This window comes from Chelonoidis abingdonii, chromosome 1 (assembly GCF_003597395.2).
Source record: "Chelonoidis abingdonii isolate Lonesome George chromosome 1, CheloAbing_2.0, whole genome shotgun sequence".
Taxonomy (NCBI): Eukaryota; Metazoa; Chordata; order Testudines; family Testudinidae; genus Chelonoidis; species Chelonoidis abingdonii.
Genome location: NC_133769.1, coordinates 132,911,747 through 132,936,477, shown reverse-complemented (window position 1 = coordinate 132,936,477; position 24,731 = coordinate 132,911,747). Strand labels below are relative to the sequence as shown.

Here is a 24,731-nt window from a genome sequence, read left to right as displayed (position 1 = left end):
AGCCACATTAGAGCACATGCCAGCCTGTTTAAAGATTGCCCATATTTCTGAAGTTTGTAGGGCAGCTAAATAGATCTTGGTCCACACTTAATTTAAAAGACACTGCTCTTTGGAAGAGGCTTCCAGATCCAATACCTGCTTTGTAGGGCTGTGCTGTAATCTTAAGTAGCACTCCTAGTACCTATCTCTGTGCAAATATACAACTGTTTTAACCACCAAGAGTGGAATCCATGTGGACAGCCATAAATCTGGCATTCTTTGACTTTCAATTGGTTCGATTTGCAACCTCTATAACAGTAATTTTTGTAGAAAACACCTAGGTTTTCTTTAAAGGAAAAAGGTCAAAATCAAATTCTGTTATATGTATCATACATCATCATCATCAGAGTTTGAACCTTCAGCATTGCAATACAGATCACTACTATTTAAACTACAGGACTAACTACATCAGTTAGCAACAGGAGAAGGCTGTTCTTCTAGAGGAGGGATGATGGCACCATATATTACATCAATGGCATGTTTGGGGGAAGCCCAGCCCAGCACTCCTTTGACTCCTGCTGCATGTGATGCCCCTGGAGAATGGGATTAGCTGCTGAATCGAGGCACTCTACCAGGGAATCTGCCCCAGCTTTCCCTGACTCTCTTCCTTGGAAACTGGGGAGTCTCTCACCTCATGTGGTACTCCCAGAGAGAAATAAGATAGAAGGTGTGGGACATGTGCCAGGATTAGTGTGGGAGGAGAGAGAACAGTGCCTTGTTCATTCCTCCTACCCCACTCTCTGCTCTGGCAGCTCTCAGGCATTCTAGCAGCAATTAAGTGGTGCTTCTCCATGGCCACAGGTCTGACTCTTCAAAATGTTCATAGTCAATTATTATTTTGGCAAGCTGCTCGAATTTCTCTGAGGAAAGCAAGTAAAAGAAAGGAAATAGTAATTTTTTCAATAGTTTATAATTCCACCAAACCTGAAAAGACAAAGCCAAAGAAAAGACAAAGATGAGATTAAAAAAAGTCTCTCTAGCTACAAGGCTTTCTCCCTCTAGATTTCAAGGGCCTGCTGGAAACAATGGAGGTTTAGAGCTTCTAAAAACGTTGCAAGAATCTGAAGAAACTGTGAAGCAGACAAAATATAGTGGTCACTAGCAGCTGTAGGATTACCATATTTCAGGTTCCCAAAAAGAGGACACTGCCATAGGGAAGGAGCGAGGGGAGGAGGAGCTGTGCACACAAGCACTTATGTCAGTAAAACTTATGTCGCTCACTCCCAAGGAACAAAAGTTTTGCTCACATAATAAAGACTAGCATAGACATGGCCTTAGTGAGCGTCCTGTTAAATTAGTATCCTGGTCTGTGAGCACGTTGCCCTTTGAACCCTTTGTTTATTGAGACAAGATTATCATCACTAGCAAAGTAGGAAGTGTCTTCAACCACACTTTTCAGTGTAGGGCAGTAGAGGCTAAACTATGAATTTCCTTTATTTTATTGATATATCTCACAGTATAAGGCTCAGAGTGTAGGTTTAGAGTTAATTTCTTTTGTTCTTTGAAAGTAAACTTTAGTTGATTATCATGCATTTATGTAATTAGTGTAATTAGTACTAACTGCATAATTAGTGTAAACACGTGTAATGACATAAATAGAACATGTAATTACAACATGAAATAGTTTAATAAGGATTTTCACAAAGCCATGTGGAAAGATGTACTGCACATTTCCCAAAGCACGTGTCAATATATGGTGGTACAGAATACAGAAGGTAGGATTATTTAACATATGTATTATATACGTACAGTGTAAGCACTTGCTCCTTTATTTATCTTAAAAGTACAAAATATAAATAGAAACTTCAATACAAATTCTGTAAATAAATGTCAGTGATGAAAGATTGGAATTCACAATTAAAAATACAGCAAATACAATAGAACCTTGCTAATTCTTGCTAATGGCCAAGAACCCCGTTGTGGATTGCTCAGTGTTACAAATAAGTGAACAAACTCCGTTAAAAAAAACCCGATATTGTACTTTAATGGATTTTTATGAATGTAGTTTTAATTATGATAAGATTTCATAGCATACTGTTAAATGTACAGTAGTACACTTGGTAAAAGTAATGAAACCTTCTACCTCAGGTTACTTAGCTAGCTCCCATTACTGCAATATCTGAGCACCTCACATTCCTTAATGTATTTAGCCTCACAACACCCCTGTGAATTGGAGAAATAATATAGTTCTTCGAATGCTTGCTCATATCGATTCCAATTAGGTGCCCGCGCGCTGCGTGCATGTTCATTGGAAGATTTTTACCCTAGCAACACTCGCTGGGTCGGCTGAGGCGCCTGCTGGAGTGGCACCGCCATGGCGTCAGATATATGCCCCTGCCAACCCAGCGCCCCCTCAGTTCCTTCTTACCGCCTGTGACGCTCATTGGAACTGTGGAGCACAGCTTAGCTGATCTCCACCTCCCTAGCTTTACTCATTGTTCTGTATTTAGTATAGTTGTTATAGTATTTAGTGTAGTTGTTAATAGTTTTAATAGTTTTAGTAGTTATAGTTTAGTTAATAGTAAGTTGTATATATACCGTAGATAGTACTTGGAGGGAGCAGGGTTCATCCTCTTCCCTCCTCCCCGGTACCAGGGCCCATGCCCAGGTCCCCAGGCTTCAAACCTTGCTCGGCCTGTCTCAAGCCAATGCCAACAGGAGACCCCCATGACTCTGCTTGAAGTGCCTGGGAGAATCTCATCAACCAGACAAGTGTCACATCTGTAAGGCTTTCAAGCCTCGAACAAAGAAGGAGCGGGACTTTCGTTTGAACAGCTCCTAATGGAAGCGGCACTTAGCCTGGCGCCTTCGGTACCGCACACAGAACAGACACCGTCAGTCCAAAGCGCTCCTCCGGCACCGAAACGACCCAGCACCAGCAAAGAATCTCGGCTCCAGACATCTCCAGCACTGGCACAGTCGCGGCATCGTTCGCTGTCTTCGCGGCTTAAGAAGCAGCATAAACCACCTGCTGCTCCGGCACCACTTGTGCCGCCATTGGAGCAGCAGCCCAGGCCGGACCGTCCTACTAAGACTCCAGGTCCAGCACCGCCAACTTCGGCACTGTCAATTCCGGCTCCACAAGGGCTATGGAGTTCGGTGCGCACAAGCTTCCCGGTGCAGACCGTGGTTGAGCTCAGCCTGCCATCCACTCCGGAGACTTTCTCCACTGCTCACGACCTGATCTTGCTGATGGAGCCTGGACCTCCTGAGCCCCCAGCACCACCGCCGCAGGCTATCCAATCTATAGGCAAACCTGCCTTGATGCGACCTTCCTCGCTGAGTGTTACAGCTAGGCACCGATCTTGGTCTCGGTCCAGGTCGTGGTCCCGATCCCACCGACAGTCCCGGACCTGGCACCGCTCACAGTCCCAGCACTGATCTCCATCTCGGCGCCAGTCATACGGCGCCGCTCCACTTCACACAGGTCTCCCTCCTGGTACGATCGGTACCGATCCAGGTCCCGGCAGTGGTCGCCTCGCAGCTGATCCTGACACTGCAGATCCTCATCAAGATCTAGATCAGCCTTCTGGTACCATTATGACCATCGGTCCCGATCCCAGTCGCGATACTGCTCCAGATCCTGGCACTAATCTCCAGCTCCAAGGCGTGAACTGACAGAGCGGGATGGTGCAATGTCGCATTGGCGTTAGGCCCCTCCTTGGCCTTCACAGCCGAATTCGTCGTCCCAGGCAGGGAGTGACTTCCATACCCGGGGCCATGACGCCTAGGGTACTAGTCAAGGTCAATGTGAAGGTAAAGACCCTGATCAGGGACCACCACAACGGTCCTTCTGGATGCCTTGGGCATACCATCAATCCCAAGGTGCCCCCTCAGGCACCTCTTGGTCAGCTCATTTGGACCATCAGATGCCTGAGGCCACTGTAAGCCGCCCTACCCAGTAGACTCGGATGCGGCTGTTATTCCGCCAGACCAAGCACAGGCCACCACCTTAGTGGACCTCAAACACTAGGACCCTCCACAACCAAACTTGCCCAGGATCCACTGGTCCCTGGGTTTTCCTCTTCCTCCTCGCCTGATGAGGCAATAGCAGGCACGTCCTCTTCTGGGCCACCGCCTATAGATCTTCGGGCTCACCAGGATCTCCTGCACAGAGTGGCACAAAACATGATGCTGCAGGTGGAGGAAGTGGCGGAAGTGGAAGATCCAGTGGCTGACATTTTATTGGCAGATGCACCCACACATGTTGCCCTGCCTTTCATTAGGACCATCCAGGCTAATGCCGATATGACCTGGCAGTTCCCAGCATCTATTCCTCCCACGGCCAGAGGGGTGGAGAGGAAATATATGATGCCCTCCAAGGGCTACGAATATCTCTATGTTCACCCGCACCTTTGCTCCCTCGTGGTGCTGTCGGTGAACGAGAGGGAGTGACATGGCCAGCAAGCGCCTGGTCCTAAGTCCAAGGACGCTAGGCGCCTGGATTTGTTCGGGTGCAAGATTTATTCAGTTGGTGGTCTACAGCTCAGAGTAGCTAACCAGCAAGCTCTCCTGAGCTGTTATAACACCTGGACCTTGATGGGGAAATTCAAAGAGTTGGTCCCCCAGGAGTCCAGGCAAGAGTTTGCGGCCTTGCTTGAGGAAGGCGAGAAAGTGGCGAAGACATCCCTGCAGGCATCTTTAGATGCAGGGGACTCGGCGGCTAGAACTCTAGCCTCGGACGTGGCCATGCTCTGCATCTCATGGCTGCAAGTGTCCGGCCTTCCACCAGAGCTGCAACAGACTATCCAAGACCTGCCTTTTGATGGCCAAGGGCTGTTTTCTGACACAATGGACCCCAGGCTTCAGAGCTCGAAGGACAACTGGACCATCATGCGCTTACTGGGCATGCATACCCCAGTGACTCAGCACAGACCCTTCCGGACCCAGCCTCAACACACCTACCCTAACACTTGGCCACGGCAAGACTTCACCAGAAGGCGTGGCCATGGTAACTGCAGGAGACAATCTGGTCCTCGAGCAGGCCAGAATCAGGGCCCCCCAAAGCCATCAGGTGGGATCCAAACAAAATTTTTGAAGGTGTGCTCGAGGGCGGAGCACCAGTCTCCTTGCCAGATCCTTTCCCGCCTTTCTGCAACCATCTCTCCTATTTCCTCCTTGTGTGGTCCCACATAACCTCAAATCGTTGGACCCTACGCGCGGTGGAAACTGGATACCATCTTCAGTTTGTTTCGCCCCGCCCCCTCCACCCTCCCTCCCCGTCTCTCTTCAGGGACCCCTCTCACGAGCAAATCCTCTTGCAGGAGATATAGGCACGCCTGGCCATTGGAGTGATAGAATAGATCCCAAAGGACTTGAGGGGCAAGGGGTTTTACTCCCGTTACTTCTTAATCCTCAAGGCAAAGTGGGGTCTACGGCTCATCCTGGACCTGCACAGGCTCAACAAATTCATGGTAAAGTTGAAGTTCCGCATGGTATCCCTGGAAACCATTATCCTTTCCTGGATCTGGGAGGCTGGTACGCAGCCCTCAACATGAAGGACACGTACTTCCACATAGTGATTTACCCACTGCACAGGCGATTCCTTCACTTTGTGGCCAGCCAGCAACATTTCCAATTTACTGTTCTTCCCTTTGGCCTGTCCCCAGCACCAAGGGTCTTCACAAAATGTATGGCTGTTGCAGCGGCCTCGCTGCACCGACTTCGGATACAAATCTTTCCATACCTAGATGACTGGCTCATCCGAGATTCCTCTGAGGTGCAGATGCAGTCTCATGTTCGTTTCGGTATGGGATTTTTCGAGCAACTTGGCCTGCTTCTCAACACTGAAAAGTCCACTCTGGAACCTCCACAGAGAATAGACTTCATTGGAGCAAACCTAGACTCGAATCTCGCCAGGGCATGCTTACCGCAGGCCCACTTTCAGGCCATGATGGCCATTATTCAGGGCCTCTGAAGCTTCCCGACCTCGACAGCACGCATGTGCCTCACTCTGCGAGGCCACATGGCCTTTTGCACTTTCGTGACCAGACATGCCAGACTTCGCCTCCATCCACTTCAGAGCTGGCTCTCGTCAGTGTATCGTCCAGGCTGAGACAGCTTGGACGCAATTCTCACTGTGCTGATGGAGGTCTTAGCCTCTCTGGATTGGTGGCTGAACCCCACCCTGATGTGTGGGGGGATGCCATTCCATGCCCCACAGCCTTCACTGGCCCTACCACGGACACGTCATCTCTGGGCTGGGGCGCTCACCCTGTGGGACTCCGCACACAAGGTCTTTGGTCCGCACAGGAAATAACCCTACACATCAACATAAGGGAACTGAGAGCAGTATGCCTGGCATGTCAAGTATTCCGCGAACACCTCAGGGCCGTTGTGTCAGTCTTTACAGACAACACAATGGCCATATTTTACATCAACAAGCAAGATGGAGCGCGGTCCTCCCTCCTTTGTCAGGAAGCCATACATCTCTGGGAATTTTGCATAGCCCACTCAATCGACATGGTGGCATCATTTCTCCCAGGAGTCCAGAACACCTGGGCAGATCACCTCAGCAGGTCCTTCCTAGCGCACGAGTGGTCGATTCACCCAGATGTTATCCATTCTGTTTTCCGGACGTGGGGTTTCCCCACATAGGCCTCTTCGCGACCCTCAGAAGTGCCAGGTGTTCTGGTCTCTCCAGGGACGCTGCCCAGGCTCCCTGTCGGACGCATTCCTAATAACTTGGAAAGACCACCTGCTCTATGCCTTTCCTCCGTTCCCCCTGGTCCACAAGGTCCACCTTCTCAAGCTACGCAGGAACAAGGGCCGCTTAATTCTGATTGCTCCAGCGTGGCCCAGACAGCATTGGTACACCACACTCCTCGACCTGTCGATGACCAAACCAATTCCTCTACCACTGTGGCCAGACCTGATAACTCAGGAACACGGCAGACTACGCCATCCAGACCTACAGTCCCTCCATCTCACAGCATGGACGCTGCATGGTTAACTCAGACCGAGCTGCGTTGCTGCAGTACAGTGCAGCAAGTACTCTTGGGTAGCAGGAAGCCCTCCAGTAGATCCACATACCTGGCCAAATGGAAGCACTTTTCCTGCAGGTGTGCCCAGAATGATGCTGTCCCTCTGCAGGTGCCAGTTCCTACCATCCTAGAGTATCTCTGGTCCCTGAAGAAGCACAGCCTAGCGGTCTCATCCATCAAGGTACACCTAGCAGCGATTTCAGCCTTCCACCCTGGCGAGAACAGGCACTCAGTCTTCTCTAATCCTATGGTCAGCAGATTCCTCAAGGGTTTGGAGCATTTGTACCCGCAAGTTCGTCATCCGGTCCCTACGTGGGACCTCAGTCTGGTCCTATCCAGGCTCATGGCTGCCCCCTTTGAGCCAATGGCCACCTGCTCGCTTCTGTACCTTTCATGGAAGATAGCTTTCCTCATCGCTATTACATCAGCGAGGTGTGTGTCAGAACTTCAGGCCCTCACAGCGGACCCTATACGGTATACGGTATACGGTGTTCCATAAGGATAAGATACAGCTGCGACCACACCCCGCCTTCCTCCATAAGGTGGTGTCTGCCTTCCATATCAACCAAGACATCTTCCTCCCGGTTTTCTTTCTGAAGCCGCACGCATCGTGACAAGAGCAACAACTGCATTCTCTAGATGTTCCTAGGGTTCTCACCTTTTACATCGAGTGAACAAAGCCTTTTAGAAAGACATCTCAGTTGTTCGTAGAGGTGGCAGACTGGATGAAGAGCCTACTGGTCTCCTCACAGCACATTTCATCTTGGGACACATCATGCATCTGTGCGTGCTATGACTTGGCTCACATTTCAACTAGTCACCTCACCACCCATTCCACTTGGGCTCAAGCTTTGTCCGCTGCCTTTCTGGCCCATGTACCCATCCAGGAGATCTGTAGGGCAGCGACTTGGTCATCCATGCACACCTTCGCTTCCCACTATGTATTAGTGCAGCAGTCCAGAGAAGATGCTGCATTTGGTTCAGTGGTCCTTCACTCTGCGACATCTCACTCTGACCCCACCGCCTAGGTAAGGCTTGGGAGTCACCTAACTGGAATCGATATGAACAAGCACTCGAAGAAGAAAAGACGGTTACTCTATTGTCCTTCGAGATGTGTTGCTCATATCCATTCTAAACCCTCCCTCCTTCACCTCTGTCGGAGTAGCCGGCAAGAAGGGACTGAGGGGGCGCTGGGTCGGCAGGGGCATATATCCAGCGCCATGGCGCCGCCACTCCAGGGGCCGCCTCAGCCAACCCAGCGAGTGTTGTTAGGGTAAAAATCTTCTGACGAACGTGCACACAGTGCACCTGATTGGAATAGATATGAGCAACACATCTCGAAGAACAACAGTTACAAAGGTGAGTAACCATCTTTTTCTGTTCTACAGATGGGGATCGGAGATTTTTAAAAGTATGGAGGTGCTTGAAGATGCAGATAGGCATATAGTGGGATTTTCAAAAGCAGGTGGGGCCTAACTTGCATTGATTTTCAATCTATTTTTGAACATCTGCATTTTTAAGCATCTATGTACTTTTTAAAATCTGGCCCTATGTGCTTTGTCCAAAGGAATTGCACCTGGATCTCTCAAAACCAAGGCTTGTGTCCTAACTACTGAGCGATGCTTCCTCTTTAAGGAAATACCCACTCGATTTTTGCTAATAAGTCGGGGAGAAAATTGGTTTGTTTTAAAGAGATGTGAGTTGCAAAAACGGATCCCAGTATTACCAGGTCCCTGATTCAGCAAAGTACTTAAGCATGTGTGTGTTTTGGCATTACTGACTGCTTGAGTTGTCACTGAAATGCTGAACGTAATGCACGCTGTTAAATACCTTTTTGGCCTAAATGTAAAACTGATGTATAGAGCTTGTCAAAAAACAATTTGCCCTAAAAGTTTTTTCTTTAAAAAATGTCCTTTTTAAGAAAACAAAACTTTTTGCTAAAACTTGCTGACAGTGAAATTTTCCATTTTTGGCAATGTTTTCCATGACATTTTTAGCAACATCTTAATAAAAAAAGTATGATTTTATTAAAACTGTATGGAAAAATTATGGCTGCCGAATACACAGTTTTTAGTAAATGAAAAAAGTTGATAATTTCAATTAAAATTTTAATTAGAAGTCACAGAAACTGTTGCCAAAAATGTTCACAATGAATCCCGGAAAATGGAAAAATCTTCATAATTTTAAACTTTTAACATAATCAATTTCCAGTTGTTTTTTTTCCCAATAAGCTCATTTCTTACTCATTTCCTCAGTATAGTTTTCTTGCTCTATTTTTTACTGAAGAAAATACTTCAGTCAAAACAGTTTACTCTTCCTACCTACAGAGGAAAGGAATAGAGAGATTGATGCTTTAGTTTTAAACACATTTAAGGGGCTGATATACCATGGAGATGAGTGTGAAATGAGAACCTGGATAGACTGAATTATCACTTTTATGGATTAGTGTAGTGAGAATTAGCAATTTTCCATTGTAGCACCTCAGATTTTTGAAAAATGTATAGCAGTGAAGGTAGTGTTTTGAGTGAAATTCAGTGGAGCACATCATTATGAAAAAGTGAAGCCCATAAAAATACATATACCATTAAAATAATACTCATTAAAGAAATACAGCTCGTACTAAGGTTTTTAAAAAAGAAATTGTCTTGCAGACATCTATAAAGGTCTAACTCCTCTATCCTTAATAGTGAAATAACTATCAGGTCCATTTAATGAATACTGTGCATATGTTAAATAACTATACTATCATTAATATTGTTCGAAAATTTTATTAAAATACTTTTTGTAATAAAAATTTGAAATTATTTAGCAGGGTTTCCAATCTCAATTTGATTTTAGATTCAAGAGATTGACACTTTGCCCCTACTCACAATTTATTTTTCAGGTAATATCATATGCATTTATTTCTCTGCTATGAGAATTTAATCAAATATTGACTGTTTAGAATTTCTAAGCCTGAAATTAAAAAGTCAATTAAATCACTAAAGATAGGTTTATCATGCTGTAAAGTTAACTCCCAGCTTCTCTCATCAGGTGCTGCTTGTAATTCAAATCTATTGACAAAATTCCCCTCTCAGATCTACACAGTGGATCTCAGATCAGATATTCTGCTTTTCCTTCATGTGCAGGACCCCCCACTGATACCAGTTGGTGTTTTATATGTGTAAGGAGTGCAGATTATTGGAGTTAAGATTTGTCATGCAAATCTGTCAGTTGGTTGTATGCCCATCATCACCACAGTAGCCGAAGAGGCAATTTAATACTATCATCCATCTTGCTAGTACTGTGATGCCACTTACCCATTTTTTATCTATGGCAAGCACTGAACCTTGAGCAGACTATGTGGTCTGGCAGAATGAGTATGGGTTTGGCAGTTAGGAGCTTCCCCAGTTCCAATCCTAGCTCTGAGATTGTGTCACTGTGTGGTCTTAGGCATATTATTTCACCTTTCTGATAAAAATTTTAAAAGGAACAAAAAGGATATAGGCACCCAACTCTGCCCTTTGTACCTCCTCAGTTGCAGTTTCTTCGTATGTAAAATGAAGATGATAACGTTTATTAGATCTGAAAATCGGAATTCTCATCACACTGGAAATTCTGGTATTTCAGTTTGGTTTCATCCCTAATAGGGACAAAAAGTCAAAATATCAACGCTTCACAGAATGAAAACTTGAATTTTCACTTAGGAAATGTCTAAATGTTTCATTTTGATGCTTTTGATCAAAGCAAAATGAATCTAAATTTTTAATTTGGAGTCAGATACCTGCACCTGTAAATTCTTATGTTTATATCATTGGATTTTGGTAAATCTATGCATATTACCAAGGCTCATGTAATCATGCATGTAGGATATGTCTGTTCACATATAACTGAAGCAGATCTTCAGTTTTTCACGTTGTTACATATTTATTCAAAAAGTAGAATTTTTTAAAATCCCTAAATAGAGTTTATTCTGGCAAAGCTGGCATTTTTTTTACAGTCGTTATCATAGGATGCAAAACTAAACTTTCTTAATTTTTCCCTAGAAAATTGCCTTTATGGTAGCATTAGGCCTGGTTACAACAGAACACTTGGAAGGTAAGTATTCATATATTGTTTTACAGTTACACTTTAGTCTGTAATCTGGTCTGTTCTCCATACTATGCTGCAGACAGTAAGAATCATTGAGGAATCTGTCTACAGAAAGCTGAAGGATTTGGTAAAATCTTACCAATGTTCAGCTGTCCCTCTCATCCTAAAAATAGTGGGTCAGAGCCCCTGGCTCTTGCTTAGCTCTCTTTGCGTGCCTCACAGGGAGAAGACATTGACTCCTCAGCTGGGATGCCTGGCATAATGGGTCAGGAGGGGTCTGGCTAGAATGCTCTGCTCTCAAGCAGTCCCAGCTGGTAGATGACCCTTTGAGAACTGTTATGAGGGTCATAGGTTACAAAACCTAAACTCCAGCAAAGCTGTGACCAACGCAGATCTGGCTGTGAATCAGAGAGCCAATTTACCCACCCTTTCTGCAGGCAGATTTCTTCCCCTCCCCCAGTCCACTTGCTGGGCCAATGTCCACCTTTTAGTGTGTGTTTGATCCCTAAGTGTTCTGTAGTCCCATGATCAATGTACAGGGCATTTGGATGAAATTTAAGATTTTGCTTTATTGTGGTTGGAAAAAAATCTTTACTCGGATTGGTTTCCCTTATGCTAACTTTTTAAATGTTTATTCAAAAAGTGAGCTAATTTGCCATGTTGGATTCCACAGAGAAGAGCTGCATATTTTCCGAGGTTCTTGCATACAATATAGAACAAACACATGAATTCATTGCAGCAGCCAGATACCATTGACCTTTCTCTTGGCAATCTTCAAAAATAAACTGCAAGAATTAACAGATTTGTGCATCTTTTTCTGTTGTGAAAGTGTAGATGGGGAAAAGTGGCCTGATTTGCACATTTGCTGCAGGTGTGAAACAGATTTTTTTGGCAGCAAGGGGAAGAGATCCAAACATTAACTACAAATTTCAGACAGTAGGTTTTTTTCTATAAAAACTTGGGCCCAAATCCACAGCAGGGATAAATTGGTATAGTTCATCATAGTCCAGGGGTAGGCAACCTATGGCACGGGTGCCGAAGTCGGCACGCGAGTTGATTTTCAGTGGCACTCACACTGCCCAGGTCCTGGCCACCAGTCCTGGGGGCTCTGCATTTTAATTTAATTTTAAATGAAGCTTCTTAAACCTTTTAAAATCCTTATTTACTTTCCATGCAACAATAGTTTAGATATATATTATAGACTTATACAAAGAGACCTTCTAAAAAAGTTAAAATGTATTACTGGCACACGAAACCTTAAATTAGAGTGAATAAATGAAGACTCGGCACAGCACTTCTGAAAGGTTGCTGACCCCTGTCATAGTCACTGGCACTTATGCCAGCTGAGAATCTGGCCTTTGATTTTGCATGATTAAATCATAAATTACTAACTAATTTATTAAGATCCTATCTTATGGCTCCCATTCAGGAAGATACTTAAGCATATGTCTAACTTTCAGTGTGCGAGTAGTCTTAGGGCTTGCCTACACATTGGAGTTATGTGCTCTATGAGGGCTATACTTTCTAAAGCACACTAATGTGTTATGCGTTAATTGGTCCATGTAGCCCTGCTGGTGCGCACTAGAGGTTCTCCAAAGGGCTTTAATGTAGTACTGTTTAAAACAGCACTACAGAGCACTCTAGGGAACTTTTAATGCACACCAGCAAGGTTTGCATAGACCAATTAATGCACACATTAGTGCACTTTAGAAATCACACCCCGTAAAGAGCATTACCCCACTGCATAGACAAGCTCTTAGTAAAATCAATTAGACTACTCAGGCTTAAAATCAGGCATGTACTTCAGTATCTGAGTTAGAGCCCGTTTTACCACTGGAAAATTTGATTTTTATGTATTTTTAATAAAACCACTCATCTTCCTGTTTCTCTAGTACATTGCTTTTTTTTATTTAGTACCTCAGGGAGACCGCAGCATTTTAATAACAATATCATGCCAAAATATGCGGTAGGTTTGCTTTAATTTTGTTGCTCATTTTTCCAGAGTGGCTTTTCTCTTTATATTTGCATTATAGAAAATTAACTAGTGTCCTGAAGACTGAAAATTTGAAAGCAGTTTAAAGAATGTTTAAGACGTCAGCTTTCCTATTCTTTAATGGAAATAGATTGAAATGGAAATTAAGTGAGAGCATTTTTTGCGCGTCTCTTATAATTCAAAAAGTACAGATGATGGTTGCAAGTCTTAGAGATTATTCATGTTCTCTTTTATATTTGAGGAAAATGGGGCAGAATCTGAAATTATGATAAAGTGCAAACTAAACATATTCAGAATGATGCTCTTCATATCATAGTTCTTTTGCCCTTTGGTTTAATAAAACATGCTAATTCGATGCCACTATATTGAAAATACCAAGTAGCACCCAAATTTTTTTCTTATACTGTAAGTGCAAAGACTTACATTTTTTAATCTACATACTACTCTAATCCTGCAAAATCAGTCTGTTTAGACAAATTCACTTTTTTTCATATTCCTACTACTTCTAAATAAATAGCTCTGTATAAAGGCATTTACTATGGAAAGGGCATTTCTTCACAATTAGTGGTGATTACAACTGTCAAAGAAAAGTACATCAATAGATTTCACTCTCCTGAGATTTTATTATTTCAGTCCTCTGTCATATTTATTGTTACCAGTCATTGCTGTTTGTCAGGCAGTATTGGTCATTAAATTCATCTTATTTTTAGTGTTTCTAATGTGGTTAGCAGTTTTATGCTTTTGGAAATAAAAATGTAAAGCATATTCAGACTGGGTCATTAAAACTTATTTGATATCATTACTCTATTATGTAATATCTTTTTCCTTCCTTTGTATTGATTTACTTTGTGGCTGAGGGCCCTAGACAACTTATGGGCTGTGACCCACTTCTGCAGGAATGTATGTGTCAGCCTAGCAACCCTTCCTGCTAACTTCCAGAAAAGTTTCTTTCCTTTCATTGGGAAACAGCACAGTGCTCTGCAGAGAGTCAACCTGAGTCACATGCACCTTGGTTTGAGGGTTTAAGTAGTAAATGGAATACACAAACCTTATGTTGGATTTTTGTAAGAGGTACATGTCATTCAGGATACATTGTCAATATAGGCTGCATAGACCAGTTTACAAGAGATGTTAATTGGTGATGGTGGCAGTGGGCTGATGCTTCCCTGGGGACAAAGCTGATTTCCAATTAATGTGTTGCTGATGTATGAAACCCACCTAAAGTATTTCTTTTTAGCTTTTTCTTAAAAAAAAAATACATACATACATACATACATACATACTTCTGACATTGGCAGTGAGAACCAAACATTTCACCAGACTGGGTCACCAGAGTGCATCCTGTATCCAGCATCAATGACAAAAAGTTGTTACAATCTGGTGACTGGGCATGCCCTGTGGGGGACTTGAGCTTAGTTTTCTCAATCCAGTTCCTACTGAATGAGTGTCCACACCACCAAAACCCTCCAGCACACTTGTTGGCAACCTCAGCTAAAGCCAAAGGCTGGATGGGCATTTGGGGTGAACTAATTTCTTGCTACTAGAGGGTAGCCCCTTATAGTCATGATATCATGACATTGAGGAAAAGTTTGCACAGCTGCTGCCTGCAAATACATAGACTTCAGTCTCTAGCATTTTTCACCAGGACTAACAATGAGAAAAGATAGTGTATGTAAGCCTCAGTTTTTCCAGAAGTGACAAGTGATTTTCAGTATCCAACTTGACATGTTTCAGGAGCCTGATTTTCAGAAAGTGCTGAGTCCCCAGAAATGGTGCATCCAAGATTACTAGTCGATTTGAAAAATGAAGGCTATAAAATACACTGACATAATAAACGTCTTTCTCCATTTTCACAAGCAGTTTGCAAAGAATAAAGTGAAATACACCAGGTGAAATCCTGGCCTGGTTAATTCAGTGAGTTCAGGATTTTACCCTATCTACATACAGAGGTATGCCACATTACTTTTCACAGCCAATATTAGTCCTAAATCCCTTTTGGTGTAGAAAACAAGAGTTTTCCTGTGTTTCCGTACTGCTAAACTGGACTGTGATTAGGTGCATCTGGAGTTCCAATTATGATGACCTTAGAAGGCCTTACTTCTGCCTCTGCCAGTAACAGAGATACTGTATTCTATGCACAAGATCATAATATTGTTGTATACTATGGACAGACAAATTATCAGTCCATAGTTAAGATTGAATTTAGATTCTCATTTTGACCCTGATTTTCATCACCTTCCTAACCTGAGGAAAACAAAATCAATATAAAGTAAAATTTCAAAATATCCCTGTGATTTTTACTTGATACAAATTGCAAGGGATATATGTTTGATATGCTCTTTTTTTAAAATAACAGATATTGGTAGTGCTTTGAAAGTCATCTGATGGTGCTTTCTAAATATGTTTCTGAAGGCATCATAATAAAATCTTTTAGTGCAGAGCAAGCCTATTTTGGAGGAAGATGAAATAAAAATGCCTATGTTTGAATTTTATAAGAAAGGCTTAGTAATATCAAACCTTGAACTGCAGCAACTATCAGTGCTGAGGCAATGCAATTATACTGTAGAAACTGAAACTGAACACAATGCCCCAGGCATCGGGGGCAAGAGCATCTTGCTTAACAAGTTATATCTACATTTTTTCCCGATGAGTGAGAAACACACAATGAACGTTTCTTTCCATGGTTACAGAAATCCAGAGCAAGCGTCAGGAAAGAAAGAGAAGAAGCACAGCAAATCCAGCCTATAGCGGACTCTTGGAAACTGAGGTACTTTATCATTCACTTTTTAAACACAGTTCTGTTCTATGCCAATAAAAGGCTTACGTCAGGGTTTCTCAAACGGGGTCGCTGCTTGTGTAGAGAAAGCCCCTGGCGGGCCAGGCCGGGGTGTTTACCCGCCCTGCCGAGCAGCGATCCACGGCCAGTGGGAACTGCGATCGGCCAGACCTGCAGATGGGGCAGGTAAACACACCAGCCCAGACCACCAGGGGCTTTCCCTACACAAGTGGCGACCGGTCTGAGAAACCCTGGCTTAAGTACTTCTTATTGCAAAAGTACATATGAATGAGGAACCTCATCTACTTAAAAGAGAGATTGATGAGAGAGGGAGTATGAGACAAACATGTTTTATCTCAGTTTCTAGGCAACAGCTTTTCACATCAGAACATCATTTGGCTCTAACTGGAACCCTTGTTGATGATCTGAGTAGAGGCCAAAAAAGGGTAAATAAACATGAGACCTAATTACATGCTTTCCCATAGAGAAGGGTATTTCCAGGTCAAGACTGAAGAACAGTGATGGGCCAGTAAGTTGAAACTTGCACTGCTGCTACACATGTAATACTTGTCAGTGAAAAAGCAGAGAAAACAATCTAGCCCTTTCATGAGCAGTTATTAACTAATGTGCCTATGGGTCCTGTTGATAGTAAAGGAACTCTGACATGAAACCCTGACATCTAACTTCTGCTCTTTTATTCTAGTACTACCGTGTTCACACCAATGAGATTTTGCAGGTGTAACAAAATTTGACCCTACTCTAGCATTGGATTCAAAGCTTGGGTTATTTAAAAAAAAAAAAAAAAATTACATTTTGACTTTCTGGTTTTGTTCTGATAATGGCAAAATATTTTGAAAAAGTTAAAAGCATTTCACCTATCGTGTAGATTTACTTTTATATCGTTAAAATTAATATTTTAATGTAATAAAAGTTAACAAATTAATTATATTTTATCATATTTAAATGAAATACATTGACAAGGAAGCTATTTGACATTATCTAAAGAAAATGTTATGACAGTTTTCAATTAAAAATTTTCACAATCTTTGTTCCACAGAGAATTTGGAAATTTTACTATTCAGTTGTAATTCAGAATAAAAAAAAATTGAAATCGCGCATAGAATAGAAATGTTGATTTCTGGCAAGCTCTACGTATACGCAACATTTATTAGTTTTTCCTGTGTGCTATAAACCAAAGAACTTGGATTTTGTTCAACAAGTTATCAGCAATGCAGACTAATAGCTAAACCAGCTTTTTGAGCTATCCGGTTATTTTGGCCAATGTGGTAGAGGGGAGGTAGTTGATTGTTGAGAGAAAGGAACTGGTAGGCAGAATGTAAACGGGTTGTTGAATGACTTATCTGTGAAGAAGGTTGGTTTTGTGGTTTACGGCAGTGGAGTGGGTTTCAGGAGATCTGAATTCTATTCCTGTCTTGCCCACAGACTTGCTTTGTAACTTTGGGAAAATTGCTTAATCTCTTTCTGCCTCAGTTATCCCTATTTTACAGATGGGGAATGTTGATGCTTCCTTTTCCCCACCCCTTCTATCTTATTAATTCAAACTATGAGCTCTTCAGGGTAAGGACTGTCTCTTGCTATATGTACATATAGTGCCCACCACAATAGGGACCTCAAGTAAACTTGGCTTGAAGTTTACTGCAACTGGATTGTTTAAAATGTATGTTGCATGGGTTTTTTGGGTCCTAATCTGAGGGATATTTTTGAGAAACTAAATTAACTTGTATAGGGTTGATGAGGAGGTAAATACGTTTATCATATCCTAGTTCTTGGTTCTTATTAGACTTATTCTCAAAAGTATATCCTGAAGTGAAGAATAACATGTAGAAAGAATCTTAAAATGAGAGATTCATGTGGCTGACCAGCTCTGTCCTCATTAAGAGCTGTCATTAAGGACTGACCATAGGGAATGTCATTCAAATAAAATGGAAGCAAACGGTTTTCCTCCAATCAATTAGCTTCGCAGATTGATGTACTAATCAGTGAGCTGAGGTATTTTGTGGCATTTTCTCAGGCATTTTGGTGCAGTTTAATTTACAGCTGATCTAGTGGATGATCTTTAATTTATGATTGTTTAAATTGAAATGGCATATAAATTACACTTCTTACTTGCCTCCTCCCCCAAACTGCAGGAGCCAAGAAAGTGTGCTTCATTGTGCTGTTAACCTCCTTGATTGTGAATATGCAGTTGCTGTTTCAAATTGGATTTCTGTTTCTGCAGCTAAATCTCTGCCCAGAAGCATGTTTGAGGGTTTTATGCTGTTAAGAAATTATTCCATTCTTCCACCCTGGGTAGTATATTTTTTAAAACAGAAGGAAGGCTATGTTTCAGGCTGAATGTTTTCTGAAGGAACAGATGTCAGCTAAAAATTCATTAGCCATCCAGTCATTCATGTATTCTGAAGAGCATGACAGAGAGCAGTTTACTAACCACTGAATAAATCATTTGTTAGAAAGAAAACTCTAATGTTCCTGAAAGTAGGTTCAACAACATCTGTTGGAGGAGTACAGCACTCTTTGCAATCTCACAGCACAGGAACTGATGGGTCAGGAAAGCAGCTACTGTGCATGGAGACCTTTATTCTCTAGGTTACAAACCCAGGTTTCTTCTTCGAGTGCTTGCTCATATCCATTCCAGTAGGTGTGCGCGCGCCGCGTGCACGTTCATCGGAGACTTTTACCCTAGCAACACTCGGCAGGCTGGCAGGTTGCCCCCTGGAGTGGCGCCGCTATGGCGTCGAATATATACCCCTGCCGGCCCGTCACTCCTCAGTTCCTTCTTACCGCCCGTGTCAGTCGTTGGAACTGTGGAGCGCAGTCTAACTGTTTCTCCACCTCCCTAGCGATTCTCTCATTTTTTCTGTAAATTGTGTATATAGTTGATCTCTTAACAGTAGTTAGTAGTTAGTTTTAGTAGTAATAGTTTTTGTAGATAGTTAGAAGGGATCGGAGGTTAGCCCCGTCCCCTACCCCGGTACCGGGCTCATGCCCGGATCACCGGCCTTCAAACCGTGCGCGACCTGCCGTAGGCCAGTGCCCACAGGCGACCCGCACGACTCCTGCCTTAAGTGCTTGGGCAAATCTCACTTAACGGACAAGTGCAGGATTTGTAAGGCGTTCAAGCCCCGAACTAAGAAAGAGCGAGACGTTTGCCTGAAGCAGTTGCTGATGGAGGCAGCGCTAACTCCACCGTCCTCGGCACCGTCCGCGGTACCGGGAACAAGCACCTCCTCGGCACCGCACCGCACGCCCTCTGAGAAGACGTCGTCTCACCCATCTCCGGCACCAGCTTCTGGTCGGCACCGCTCGTTCTCACCGCAGAGCAAGAAGCGCAAGCCTCCTGCGGCCGCTATACCCACGGCGCAGTCTGAGCGCTTAGCCAAGCCAGACCGCCCGGCACCAACTCCACCTGCCGCAGCACCTATGTCTGCTGCACCGTCGATTCCGGCCTCGGAAGGGCCGTCGAGTCCGGTGCCTACCAGCTCCCTGGCACGTGCCGCGGTTGAGCTCATCGTGCCCTCCACCCCGGAGACGTTCTCCGCTGTACGAGACCTGATCGCAATGACGGAGCCTGAGCTGCCTCGACCCCCGGCGCCGCCGGTGTGGGTCCTACAATCTATTGGCAAGCCAGCCCTCATACCTTCTTCGCCCGGCACCGTGGGACTCCGTCGTTCCAGATCCCGGTCCAGGTCCCGCAGACACTTATGGTCTCGTCATTGCTCTAGGTCCCGCGACCACTCGCAGTCCCGGTACCGCTCCCCATCAAGGTACCAGTCGTACTCGCGGTACCGCTCCAGGTCCCGGTCGCCGTCCAGACATTACCGGCACTGCTCCAGATCGCGGCACCGCATTTCCCGCAGCCAATCTCGGCATGGCGAATCTCGGCACCGGTTGACCTCCCGGCACCGCGCTGGTCGTAGGTCCTGGTCATTTTCACGGCACCGGCGGGACTCCAGGTACTGCTCCCCGGCACCGCACTGGGCCGGTTCTACTGACCGCAGAGACGTTCCTCACACGGTCTCCGCCCCACCGTAGCCGTCTCGCCAGCCGTCAATCTCTTCTCATGCCGACACGGCATCTTATGGAGAGTTGGACAACCAAGGTCCTCATCAGTGGCCCTTTTGGACTCCGTGGGCTTACCACTAGAGCCAAGGTAGCCACCATCCGCCGCCGCACTCCGCCCCCTCCGACCATCGGGCTCCGGAGTCCACGGCAAGCAGACCTCCTCCAGTGAGCATGGACCAACCTCCGGCCCAGGGCATGGACCAACAGGAGCAGCCCCTGGATGCCCCACAGGACCAGGAGTCTCTCCAAGACCCTTTGGTCCCTGGGTTCTCTTCCTCATCTTCCCCGGATGAGGCTGTGGCGGGAACGGCAACGTCAGGACCGCCCCCAATTGACCTCAGGTCTCACCAGGACCTCCTCTGCCGTGTGGCCCTGAACATAAACTTGCCTGTGGAGGAAGTTCCTGAGGTGGATGACCCAGTGGTCAGTATCCTCTCAGCAGAGGCCCCAACGAGGGTGGCGCTCCCCTTCATTCGCTCCATTCAGGCTCGAGCCGATACGATCTGGCAAACCCCGGCATCGGTACCTCCTACAGCAAAAGGGGTTGAAGCGTAAATACATGGTCCCGTCAAAAAGGTACGAGTACCTTTATGTCCACCCTCCTCCTTGCTCATTGGTAGTCCAAATCCCAAAATCCAGAGAGGCCAAGCATATGGACCTGTTGGGCAGGAAAATCTACTCTGCAGGAGGCCTCCAGCTCAGGGTGGCGAATCAACAAGTCCTCCTGAGTAGATACAATTTCAACACTTGGGAGGCAGTGGGGAAATTTGTAGAGCTTGTCCCACAGGACTCCTGCCAAGAGTTCTCAGCTCTCCTGGAGGAAGGGAAAAAGGTTGCGAGGACCTCCCTCCAGGCCTCGTTGGACGCCGCGGACTCAGCAGCTAGGACTCTCACCTCGGGGATAGCTATGAGGCGTATATTGTGGCTGCAAGCGTCAGGTCTGCCACCTGAGCTGCAGTATACTATACAGGACCTGCCCTTTGACTGTCAGGGTCTCTTCTCCCAGAAAACAGACCCTCGCCTCCAGAGTCTGAAAGAAAACCATGTGATCATGCGTTCGCTGGGAATGCACACGCCTCAGACTCAGAGACGGTCCTTCCGTTCCCAACCCCAGCAATCCTACCCCCCACCTCGACCAAGACAGGACTTCTCCAGGAGGAGGGGCCGAAGCTCTCGTAGGCGCCAGTCTGGCCCTCAAGGGGGTAACAATTCCGGTCCCACCAAACCACCGGCGGGACCGAAGCCTAACTTTTGAAGGTGCGCCTGAGAGCAATGTACCAATTTCCCCCCAGGATCCCGTTCAGTTCGCCAGCCGCCTCGCTGCTTTCTTCCCTGCATGGTCCCAGATAACAACGGACCGCTGGGTCCTCAGCACGGTGGAATGTGGCTACCATCTTCAGTTTATTTCGACCCTGCCTTCCCACCCTCCCTCCTCATCCCTCTTCAGGGACCCCTCTCACGAGCAACTCCTCCTTCTGCAGGAAGTTTCGAAGCTCCTCGCGTTGGGAGCCATAGAGGAGGTTCCAGAGGACTTAAGAGGCAGGGGGTTCTATTCCAGATACTTCCTAATTCCCAAGGCGAAAGGCGGTCTCAGATCCCATCTTGGATCTGCGAGCTCTGAACAAGTTTATCAAGAAGCTCAAGTTCCGCATGGTATCCCTGGGAAACATCCTTCCTTCCCTCGATCCCGGAGATTGGTACGCTGCTCTCGACATGAGGGATGCATATTTTCATATCGCGGATTTACCCACTGCACGGGAGGTTTCTTCGCTTCGTGGTGAATCGTCATCACTACCAATTTGCGGTTCTTCCCTTTCGCCTGTCCTCGGCCCCTCAAGTTTTTACGAAGTGTATGCGGTAGTCGCCGCCTACCTCCATCGTCGCCATCGAATTCATGTCTTCCTTATCTCGACGACTGGCTGATTCGAGGGTCTTCGAGGCTCAGGTTACCGCACATGTAGACATCATCAAAGGTCTGTTCTCCCGTCTAGGTCTAATCATCAGTCTAGACAAATCCATTCTGCATCCTACGCAGAAGATAGAATTCATAGGGGCGCTGCTGGACTCCAACCGAGCAACAGCCAGCTTGCCTCCACAGAGGTTCCAATCTATAGTCTCTCACTCATTCAGGGGCTCCAAGCCTTCCCAACAACCTCTGTCTGCACCGCCCTCACTCTACTCGGTCACATGGCTGCGTGCACCTTCGTGACAAAGCACGCGAGACTATGCATGCGTCCTCTGCAAATCTGGCTCGCCTCGGTCTATCGTCCACGCAGGGATGCCCTGGACATGATAGTCACAATCCCGTCGCACGTGCTGGGATCCCTCAACTGGTGGTCGAACCACTCCATGGTGTGTGCCGGTCGACCGTTCCATCCACCTCAACCCTCGCTGTCCCTAACAACGGACGCTTCCTCTCTGGGGTGGGATGCACACCTGGGACATCTGCATACCCAAGGCCTTTGGTCTGTGCCGGAACTGAAGCTCCACATCAATGTCCGCGAACTCAGAGCAGTCCGCTTGGCTGCCAGGCTTTCCGGCAACATCTACAGGGCTGTTGTGTTGCCATTTTCACGGACAACACAATGGCCATGTATTACATAAACAAACAAGGAGGGACACGATCTTCTCCTTTTTGCCAAGAAGCAATGCAACTGTGCGACTTTTGTATAGCCCAGTCAATAGACTTGGTAGCCTCCTTTCTCCCGGGAGTCTGGAACACTCTAGCAGACCGCCTGAGCCAGTCGTTCCTGGCACACGAATGGTCCATTCGTCCAGACATCCTGCTTTCTGTTTTCCGCAAGTGGGGCTTTCCCCAGATCGACCTATTCACCTCCAAGGAGAACAGGAAGTGCCAGGTGTTCTGCTCCCTACAAGGTCGCTCCCCGGGCTCTCTTTCAGACGCGTTCCTCATTCCCTGGAAAGGGGGTCTCCTCTATGCCTTTCCACCCTTTCCCTTAGTCCACAGAGTCCTGCTCAAGCTCCGCAGGGACAGGGACAGGCTGATCCTAATCGCTCCAGCATGGCCGAGGCAGCACTGGTACACCATGCTGCTCGACCTGTCTCTGGCGACTCCATACCACTGCCACTCTGCCCAGATCTTATAACGCAGGACTTCGGCAGGCTTCGTCACCCGGACCTTCCGTCCCTGCACCTGACGGCATGGCTTCTATCTGGTTGAATGAGTCTAAGCGCCGATGCTCCAGCCAGGTTCAACAGGTCCTCTTGGGGAGCAGGAAACCCTCCACGCGGGCGACTTATCTCGCTAAGTGGAAGCGGTTCTCTCACTGGTGTACACAGCGTTCCCTGGTTACTGACGCCGTTTAAGTTCCTGTTGTCTTGGACTATTTATTGTACCTCAAGAGCCAAGGCCCAGCCCTCTCTTCGATTAGGGTGCATCTGGCCGCAATCTCCACCTTCCATCCTGGAGAGTCCGGCAGTTCCACCTTTTCTCACCGGATAGTTTCAAGATTCCTTAAGGGATTGGAGAGACTCTACTCCCCGGTTAAGCCCCCTTCCCCTACTTGGGATCTCAACCTTGTGCTATCTAGGCTCACGGCCCCTCCCTTCGAGCCGCTAGCCACCTGCTCGTTACTCTACCTGTCCTGCAAAATGACCTCCTGTCGCTATCATCGGCCAGATCGTATCTGGAGCTCCGTCATTGGTGGTAGCACCACTTACACATCTTTACGAAGGATAAGGTCAGCTCGACCAATCCAGCTTTTCTTCCAAGTGGTTTGCATGTTCATATTAACAAGGACATTTTCTACGCCTCTCCCGAGCCCCGCAGCATCCGCCTGACCAACAGCGTACATCACCTAGCAATTTGCTGCGGCTCTGTCTTTACCATTCACAGACTAAAATCCTTAGACGCATCGCCCTCGCATATTCTGAGCAGTTGGCGGAGGCGTATGAAAGGTACTGCGTGTATCTCCCAACGGACTCGTCATGATGACGTTCCTGTTACCGACGTGCTAGACTGCTCACGTCCGATTGGCCGCCTTCACCGCAATTTACTCGGGCTCAAGCCTCGTCATGCTTTCCTGCCCAGTTCCATCCAGAACAATCCGGCAGCTACCTGTTGTCCTCGATACATTTACATCGCACTAGCGCTGTGAACATCAAGAGATGATGCCGCCTGTCGTTCAGCGTCGTTACACTTCCCCCCCCCGCAACGTCTCGCTCGACGCCCAGCGCCATAGTAAGGCTTGGGAATCACTACTGGAATAGATATGAGCAGCCACTCGAAAAGAAAATCGTTACGCACCTTTGTAACGTTTCTTCGACATGTGTTGCTCATATCCATTCCACATCCGCCCTCCTTCCCCACTGTCGGAGTAGCCGGCAAGAAGGAACTGAGGAGCGACGGGCCGGCAGGGGTATATATTCGACGCCATAGCGGCGCCACTCCAGGGGGCGACCTGCCGGCCCGCCGAGTGTTGCTAGGGTAAAAGTCTCCGACGAACATGCACGCGGCGCGTGCGCACCTACTGGAATGGTGACCAATAGCTGTTCTAGTGACCAATAGCTGTTAACATGCCAGCCAGTTACCAGATGGTATTTCATTGTCTCAGTCAAGCTCCTAGTGAACAGGTGTCCATAGGTTTGAAATTCTCTCAGACTGAAATGACCCCTGACACCTAAAGGCAGTACACATTAATGTTTGGGGGAAAATATTTTCCCAAGGCCTTTGTGTACAGCTTGCAATCAAAATTTATTTGTCTCAAATGCAGATAATTGTCACACAAAGTAGTGACTTCTTTCCCCCTCCTGTGAGAAGTTCATC

General features: G+C 46.2%; 1 protein-coding gene across 7 annotated transcripts in view; it reads left to right on the top strand.

Annotated features, from left to right (window-relative positions):
• PHF21B (PHD finger protein 21B) overlaps positions 1–24,731 on the top strand; it is a 273,496-nt gene that overhangs the window by 236,186 nt on the left and 12,579 nt on the right. For all 7 annotated transcript variants that reach the window (XM_075070440.1, XM_032804763.2, XM_032804762.2 and 4 more), the window contains 2 exons: positions 11,048–11,099; positions 15,777–15,853. In XM_075070440.1, coding sequence (XP_074926541.1) covers positions 11,048–11,099; positions 15,777–15,853 — 129 coding nt within the window. The remainder of the gene's footprint in view (positions 1–11,047; positions 11,100–15,776; positions 15,854–24,731) is intronic.